Source organism: Nothobranchius furzeri, chromosome 16 (assembly GCF_043380555.1).
Source record: "Nothobranchius furzeri strain GRZ-AD chromosome 16, NfurGRZ-RIMD1, whole genome shotgun sequence".
In the NCBI taxonomy this organism is placed as follows: Eukaryota; Metazoa; Chordata; class Actinopteri; order Cyprinodontiformes; family Nothobranchiidae; genus Nothobranchius; species Nothobranchius furzeri.
The window spans coordinates 43439684-43448983 of NC_091756.1; the positions used below are offsets into that span (position 1 = coordinate 43439684).

Consider the following 9300-nt stretch of genomic DNA (forward strand, 5'->3'; position numbering starts at 1 on the left):
GTTTATTCCCTGCCACCATCTTCATGGAATACTTGCACAAGGTTTACTCTTGACCAACAGACAATTTACCAAGTTCTTCAGTTGCTCTGTTGGCTTTACTGATGCCAAGAAGGCAAATGGCATATGCAAATCCCATCTGAGAGAGAGTGTGCTAAAAGTGTGTGTTTCCAAGTTCCAACATCAACACTCTGTCTGGAAATGAAAAGTCAAAGGCTGTCCCTCTGTTTGTTGGGCCAAGCCCTTCCTCAGATTTCTATCTGCAAGCAGCAAAGCAGCAATAGAGAATACAATACCATAGTGATGTTATGTGGGTGGTTTCTGTTTTAACGCCACATATCAATGTTGGTGTTGGCAGACAGATATCAGCTTTTAAAGACTCTGCAGCCAAAGTGTATACTGTATGTACACACACTTATGTTCATAAGGAAAAGTTCACGAGTCAGTCCCTTAAAAACTATTTGTACATAACACCCCCCTAAAATCCCAGACAGCTGTTATCTCAGGTTTCCATTAACAGCGGATACTGCAACGGGGGCGTAAGGAACTGTTGTGTTGTTCTGCCTCATGGTCTCTGCCTGTTCTGACACTGAAGGGATTACCGGCGGCTGAACTGAAGATGTCATCTGATACGTCGGGTCAGTCGCCTGGCCACTCAGGTGATCGTGATCAATGATGTTGGTGGATTCTGAGTCCAGTTCTCGAATGTTTTCTTGGAGGAACTTCTGTCTTAGTTGTCTCATTTGGGGAAGCTCAAAGAATGTCTCCATGACAACCAGGACACACACCAAACCTAGCAGCAAATATACTGGGAAACCAAACACACACACACACACACACACACACACACACACACACACACACACACACACACACACACACACACACACACACACACACACACACACACACACACACACACACACACACAGTGGGCATGTTAAAACCAAGACCAGTGGTACATGACTTAAGCCTAATTTATACTTCTCCGTCTGCGTCCGGACAAACACACGCAACGCCATTATCCGTGCCCTCACAAGGACGGACGGAGTCGAGCTCTCTTTTCAAAACATCCGTCCGACGTAAAGGAGAATGCAAGCTTGTGATTGGCCAGGACGGCGCTGTCCTCAACAGTGCCCTCAAAAACATAAAGAGATCCGGGGGTATCTACCGGCAGACATGGAGCGGCTTGAAGAATACCTCGTGGAAAAACTCTAAAACTATGAAGGTTTTATTAACCCGTGACTGGAGGAGTGAAAAGACACGCAGCAAGAGTTTTATTCGTGGACGGAAATGATGGGAAACATGGGTTTAGAGGTGGCAAGCGCATGATGAGGTGGAGGAGAATGAGAGACTAATTTGTCCATGTTAAAAAGTCTCTTAAATAGAAAAAGCACAATAATAAATGTACCACCTTGGACCGGATACATGACAGGATACCACAGAACAGTGCTACGCCCTCTTTTTTCCTGGTGGGGAATTGCTTTGCAACACTCCCCAGGAGACGGAGAAGTCAGAGAGCAAAACATCTCCATCCACGCGTGCATGTCTCTCCTGTGTGGAGCTGACAAAGAAGTATAAATTAGGCTTAATCAAATTTGGGTTAGGTTTTGTTAACAGAAGGTGGAGTAAAATATCATTATTTGCCTTTTAACCTTGGCAGACCATACATTTCTTCATGAAACTTTTGTTATTACAAAGACTTTTTATGTTTAACTTGTGCAAAGTGTAAGAGAGATATGGAGTAGTCTTTAGGCAGCATATTTTAGCTGTTCAGGAACCATTACGGCAAGATTTTTCAACCAATGTTAAATAAAATGCATCAACTAGCTGGTTTAGAAAGACTCAACTGGTGTCATGTAACAAAGTACACATGCTTTGTTACTTAATTCAAGTAGAAGTTTTGGTTATCTAGCTGACTTTTTACAGCTACCACTTCACTTTTCATGCCTTTTCACATCCCCTCCTGGAGGAGTTGACCCAAGTGGCTGGGTAGAGGAAAGTCTGGGCCTCTCTGCTTAGGCTGTTGCCCCAGCAACCTGGCCCCAGATAGGTTGAAGGCAATGAATGGATGAGTAGATGGATGGGTGGATGAATGGTATTTTTTACACAACTATCTGTACTTTCTACTCCTTAATCGGCTTGGGCGGTGTTATGGTATAACTGTACATGGGCAGTGATATATAATAGCAACGGTGTCAGTTCCAATACCGTCACGAATAAAACAGTGCACGTAGGAGAGCAGGGTTAAAAAATAAAAGCAAAAATGTATGTAAAAAAAAAGATAACTAAAAGTAATGTCATAAAACAGAAGTGTGGTTGAATTTTCTGTTTTACTTAAATAGTTTAAAATGTTTTGTCCGACTTTTGGAGACTTGCCAAAAAGTTTCAAAACAACACAACCTCTGCAGTTTGGGAGTGTTCTGCTGGTTCGAAACAAACTTAAAAGGAGAGCCGCCAAACACTGATGAGGTAGTTTGTGCAAACAAAAGATGACAGCGAAAAATGCACGGCTCCGCTTGTACCGCAGAGGAGTGAACTGTAGCTGAAATAGCACCTTTCTGTCTCTCTGTTTTTAACAGACAACAACGCACTTTTCTGGTGAAAAATAAGCTGCCAGCCTTCCACAGATGTCGCGACTAGCACCAATGTTGGTGCCACAAGCTCATTGAATCGGGTTTTCAGAAGTCAGAGGTTGACGTAAACATGCTGGTTTTTCTGGCGAAAAATCTTATTATAAACTGGTTTTTTTTTTAAATTGTTAATATTATGTATCTTATGTTGTTATTGTTTTAGTAATAGTGTTTGTTACTCAGTTTCTAAATGGTGAAGGTCCAAACTGACAGCTTGGTAATGCCACTTGAGGCTTACGTCATCATTTTTAAATTAGTCCCAGTAATACCGTACACCTTGGTGTAATGTGGAGGAAGCTAGACGGTATTAAAATCTGGAAACCGCCCGTCTACTTCTTAAATTTAAAAAATAGCCTTGTTAGTCTTCTTTTATTTCAGCTTGTCTTTGCACCACCCAGAGAGTGAATTAGAATGCAGTTGGATAATAATCACATGATTCTTTAATGTCTTTACACTAAAATGCTTTGATTTTCAATGGGCACACATGAAATGGAACAGGCATCTATTGTATCCGAAAACTTTCAACATTAACATTTGAACCAAAATTATAGTAAAAATAAAGCCTTTTGGGGAGGTTTGGTGGTGCTGTGGCAGATTATGCTTTTCTTCAATAGCTTTTTTCTACGAACATTACTTACAGTTTTACTAGTGTACCTTATGTTTGAAAACAGTACTTTATTTTTACTTTTACTCAAGTAAAAAGCTTCAATTGATACTTAACTTTTACAGAAGTCTTTTAAACCCTAGTATCTATATTTCTACCTGAGTAATAAATGTGAATACTTTGACATCTCGGAAAAATGTGACAAAAAGCACTGCATAAAAAAAGATAGCAATATAGCATGTTCAGAACTAAAGGCTAGTTTACCAAGTGTAAGTTGGTAAACATTTTGTCCTGTTCAAAACAAAAATAGGCAAAAATCATTTCAATCACGTCAACGTCTCCCTGTCCTTTCTTATTCTTATGTCCATGAACGTTTTACTGTTGTCTTTTCCTTCTTCATATGTAAACTTTAGGCCTGTGACGTCGATGCTGTTCAGGTGTTTTGTTAGTGTCTCCGTTTGGCTGTATTGGGTAGGGGGGGTGAGCAGTGGCTATGGCTTTCTGTTCCAGGTCTTCCATGAAGAATTCGTAAAGTGTGGGTGTAATGGGTTTCCCATGACGAAGCCTTCTAGTTGATTGTATATGATTCTGTTATACATGAAGTAAATGGAGTTGGCTACCAGTTCTATGAATCGTGCTATGGCGTCTGCTGTGAGGTTTGTGCTTTTATGTAAAGCTTTGTCTTGTCTGATCCTGTCAGCTACTATATTGATGGTTGTCTGGGTTAGTGTTTTCGTGAAATGCGATGTAACATCATGTGAAATCAGCGTGTCATTGTCTTCTATTGTAACCTTTTTCAGTTCTTTGCTAGTTCTGTGCTGTTTTTAGTGTTGATCTGTGTTGCCTAATAGTGGGCTGATGATTCAGCATATTTCTTTTGCCTTATTATATGTTGGTGTTCCCATACTGTCTACTATTGGTCTCAGTGGAGAATTCTGTTTATGTATTTTCAGGGTTCTGTAAATTCTTGAAATTATGTTTTCTGTTGGAATCCGTTGTTTCTACATTTTTTCTGTTCTTTAGCCTTTTTTCTGCAGTGGTTTCAACAATCCTTTTCAGTTTTTCATTATCTTTTTTAAACGTTTTGTATGTGCTTCTGTTTTCTAGCATCTGTTCCATCTGTTTGTATTTTTCTTTGTCCATTATTAATGTGTTTCTTCCTTTATCTGCTGGTAAAATGATGATGTGTTCATTTTTGGTTGGTGATGTTATGGCTGCTCTTCCCTCTTTTGGGATGTTGCTGAGTGTTTTGCCATCTTTCCATCCATTTTCATCCGCTTATCCAGAGTCGGGTCGCAGGGGCAGTAGCCTAAGGCGAGAGGCCCAGACTTCCCGCTCCCCCAGCCACTTGGGCCAGCTCCTCCGGGGGAATCCCAAGGCATTCCCTGGCCAGGTGAGAGACATAGTCCCTCCAACGTGTCCTGGGTCTACCTTTAGGTCTCCTACTTGTTGGACGTGCCCGGAAAACCTCACCAGGGAGGCGTCCAGGAGGCATCCTGACCAGATGCCCGAGCCACCTCAAATGGCTCCTCTCGATGTGGAGGAGCAGCGGGTCTACTCCGAGCCCCTCCCGAATGACCAAGCTTCTCATCCTATCTCTAAGGGAGACCCCAGCCACTCTTCGGAGAAAACTCATTTCGGCCGCTTGTATCCGCAATCTCTTTCTTTCGGTCACTACCCAAAGCTCATGACCATAGGTGAGGGTAGGAACGTAGATGGACCGGTAAATCGAGAGCTTCGCCTTCTGACTCAGCTCTCTCTTCACCATGACAGACCGGTACAACGCCCGCATCACTGCAGATGCAGCACCAATCCGCATATCGATCTCACACTCCAGTTTTCCCTCACTCGTGAACAAAACCCCGAGATACTTAAACTCCTCCACTTGAGGCAGAACCTCATCCCTGACCCGGAGAAGGCATTCTACCCTTTTCCGAATCAAGTTTTGCCATCTTTTAAAATCCCAAATGGAACAAAACATAGATCATAAACACAGAACAACAAAAATACAAAAGATGGATTAAGGTAGCGATAGAAATAAGGAGACATGGGCACAAAACCATGAACAAAGATGACGGAGTATTCACAGTGGATCACACATGGGACTGTGTCATCAGCAAGGACGCGGGCAGTAAAGGGCGACATCGTCCTCTGCTGCCCGTGGATAAAAGGAAGTGACGCCACCAATACCGGGGATCTCTGATGACGGCTAGAGATACCAACTGAAACATGTCAGGTAAAACACTATTTTTTAATAAAACTGTGTAAGAAAAGAACAAAAAATGGATTTTGAATTGTCTTCCTGTTAGTGAAACTCAGACTCAGTAGGTTGTTGTTTTTATTCTAAATCTTATAAATAATCAGTTAAGATGCAAAGGATGTTTCAAGTGCAAACATTTAATACAGTTCTACTTTAAAATAAATATACGTTTAAAACAACTTGGAAACCATTGTGTTCGTCTCTGTTTTGAAGGCAGTGTATGTACTCACCTGTAATGGCCAGCCGGTACAGATGTGGGTGAGGGTTGGCCTCTTTATTAGAAGTTTCTCCAGGAACATAATCCCCAAGTCCAATAGTCGTCAGTGAGATAAAGCAAAAATACAAAGACTCTAAAAAGTTCCAGTCCTCCTCCAGAGCTAAAAAGATACATGCAGGGATGATGAGGAAGAGCAAAGCCATGATGATGCTGAGGAATGTGGCATGCATCGCAGCCAGTTTGGGCCGAGAAATCGCCCATCGCCGATGGAAGTAGGAGACTGGCCGTCGGGTCACCAAGACCATAAGCCTCTCCACCACAGTGGAGAGGAAGAAGAGGGTGATGGGGATGCCTAAGAGGGAGTAGAAGATGCAGAATAGCTTCCCTCCATCAGAGAGGGGAACAGTGTGGCCATAACCTGCAACAGAACAAAACATGCAGTACTGTGTTAATCATAGGATCAGATAATGGCATATTCTACTATAGCTAAAAATAAATCTTGATGTAATGTCGCAATGTATTGTGGGATGTAGCCCTAGACAACAAGTGTATATTTTGCATGGGTGCCTTATGGGTCTGAGTCGCTCCTCTCAAAGCTGTATTTTCATCTCCTTAATATGATCAAATGGGAACTAAGCACCACTGATCAATTAAATTTAGTTTATCACCAAATCACGATGAGTCATCTGAAGGCACTTCACAAAGTAAACATTCCAATTGAGTTCAATTCATTATGCCAATTAATAAAATGTTTCCTATGAATGTTGTAGGAGGTGCTAGTCAGACTCTAGATACCCAGATGGACACCATCTTTTATCCTTTTCTAAAGCCGGGTATGGTCCATGATAACATGAAACAGCTAGAAAGGGAAACGGACCGAGCTAAAGACTGACAAAGCTAGGCAGAGGCAGTGTTTAGGTGCAAGAGCAGATTTTCACACTGTGGAGCAGATCAAGGGGTGCCCGTATATTTTTTCCATACATTTTGCTGGTGGGAAAGGAGTGGCGGCCTCAAGGGGTAGAAACTGTGCATCTGGCACTTTTATTCACTATAGCATAATTTGTATTTGTATTATGTGTTTGATGTTCAGATGTCCAATGGGAGGACATCAGTAAATAGATGAACATCAGGGATTTTTGCAATTGAAACGGGTGTTGTTACAATATTTAGAGATAATCAAATTTTCCTAAAAATATACAACCCCAGTGTGGTTGTATGGTATTTACACCATACTGGTTGTGGAAATAAGAAGTGAAAGGAACAAGGCACCATTGCTCCAGTACTTTGTCTAAAATTGTTTGCGCAACGCGGCATCAGTTTTTTAAAGTTAAACTTATTGTTCTTTAGTTATAACAGTATGGCCGATACAACATCTGAGAAACTCAGATATCCGGGAGGGGCTCTGAGTGCACTCCAGTGGTGGTTCTGTACTAATTTCCTCATTAGTGATGTCACAAACAGAGACATTTGAAATGACTTGTTTTAGGCACTTAATTCCTAAAACCAAACACTGACAGAAAACAGATGGACAGGTTTTTCTCATGTGTGGAGTGTTTATAGAGGCGGCGTGAGACCCACATGGCAGCACATGAAGCAAAAGGTAAATTGTGCAGATTATCTCCCCTTTTCTCATGCATCGTTCCACAAATGTGGAATGACCTTCCTAACACTACCAGAACTGCGGCTTCCTTTTCTATTTTCAAGAAACTCCTGAAGACCCTGCTCTTCAGAGAGCATCTAGCACCTTGTCTGCACCCGTCCCTCCTCTCTACTGTCCACTCCTTGTTCCCTCCTCTCCATGACTGATGTCAATTTGTTGTTGTTACTATTGTTGTTAGCCTCAAGGGCAAAATGCCGATTATCACTTGTAAGTCGCTTTGGACAAAAGCGTCTGCTAAATACATAAACATAAACATAAACATTTAAAGTAAGGAAATCCTAGAGGACATAAAACAGACATAAAACTAACAAAAACATGTAAGACTGTGTTATTACCATAGATGAACAGGTAGCCTAGTAAACTATTAGTGAGTCTTCATACTTTGGACATTTGGCTCTTATTGACTTAAAGACAATAAAATAATACATGTAGTCTATTACGTGTACAATACATGATTCAAACTGGTCTATATTCAAGACAAAGTTAGATCTCCCAGCCAGGAGACAAACATATGATCTCACACACCACAATATCCGGGTAGTTTGCTTAATTCAACCAGATCCAAAATATCTGATGCTTCCAAACAAGCTGAATATACGGTTTGAACATCGGTCGCTCACCTGTTGTCGTCAGCACGGTGCTGGTGAAGAACAGGGATGATATGAAGTCCCAGTTGCGGCTGCTGTTGTTACCAAGGATGGACACGCCATAGTTACTGGCCTCCAGCGCGAGAGCCAGGAGCTCCTCAAGGCGCGCGTCTGACACGCAGGTGTTGTTGCTCAGGAAGTCCCGTCTGACCGCCTGCACCTCCCCCCGGAGCTCGTGCTCATATGGCAGCTCGATGGCCGAGAATATCCCAGCGCCGAGGAGCAGGTATAAGATGTAGGCGACGAGCAGCAGCGCAAAGTTTATCCCTGCCTGGCGTCGCTCCATGAAGCTTCCTCCTCCGAGCGCCATCACGCACAACTCACGGTTCCTCCTCTAATTTCCCTCCGTTTCATCTAACCAGACGGAGGGCTCTCCTCTCTCTCTATGTTTAGTAACAACTTCTGTCGTCCCAGGGGCTGGACGCTTCCTCATTCTTCACTTCTCATTGGAAGTCGGTGCTTTGACATCACTAACTCACCTGACCAGGTAGACTGCTTGACACGTCCATCTTGAACCGGCTGGTCTGGTTTTATGTTTCAGCTCTGTCAGTCCGGTAAAGAAGCAGCTCTACTGGACCTACTGGTTCATTTTAAAGAGCACCTAGAATAATAGCATACCAAATGATAGGATTATTTACTTGTATACTTCATAATCTTTACTGAAATGTACAAAAACTTAGTTTGTTATGGTTACGACTGGTTGCTTAACTGTGTGGTTATTTCACATTGTTTCAATAAAACTGTTGTTCAGCTCAACATTTATCAACCCAGTTCCTTAACAAATGTTCACAAAAATTATAAAAGATATATTTTCAGCTCAAAGTTCTTATTGTTTTCTAAAACAAGGATGTTGCTCCCTCTGGTCTTCGCTTCAAAATAATATAATCCTTAAATGCTCAACATGGAATATTAATATTAAATTAGGAGATAGAATAAAATATACTTTATCGACCTCACAGTGTGGAAATTCCCTTGTTAAAACAGCCAATAGACTTAGAGAATGGGAAAAAAATACAGTGATCCCTCGCTACTTTGCGGTTTGTTTATCGCGGATTCACGACTTCGCGGATTTTTTCTTTGGAGCCTTATTTAAGGGAAATTCGCCGATTCGCGGTATTTTTCACCGATTCGCAGTTTTTCTATGCGAAATATAAAGAAATTCCTGTTTTCTTTAATCAATTTCATCATAAAATGCACTTTTTGTAATAAAACTATAAAAAAACCAAGTAAAAATACAGTACTATGTAAAGGGAGGGTTTTAAAAGTCTGAATACTGAATACG

The 9300-nt window shown here is 41.7% G+C and overlaps 1 protein-coding gene across 1 annotated transcript; it reads right to left on the reverse strand.

The window, feature by feature from the left end:
* Positions 1-364: 364 nt before the first annotated feature.
* LOC107387773 (potassium channel subfamily K member 1) lies at positions 365-8417 on the reverse strand. Its single transcript, XM_015962945.3, has 3 exons — positions 7992-8417; positions 5725-6129; positions 365-805 (listed from the first exon to the last, which is right to left on the reverse strand). Exons 1-3 carry the CDS (start codon positions 8326-8328, stop codon positions 495-497), a joined length of 1053 nt encoding a protein of 350 aa, XP_015818431.1. The 5' UTR covers positions 8329-8417; the 3' UTR covers positions 365-494.
* Positions 8418-9300: the final 883 nt, after the last annotated feature.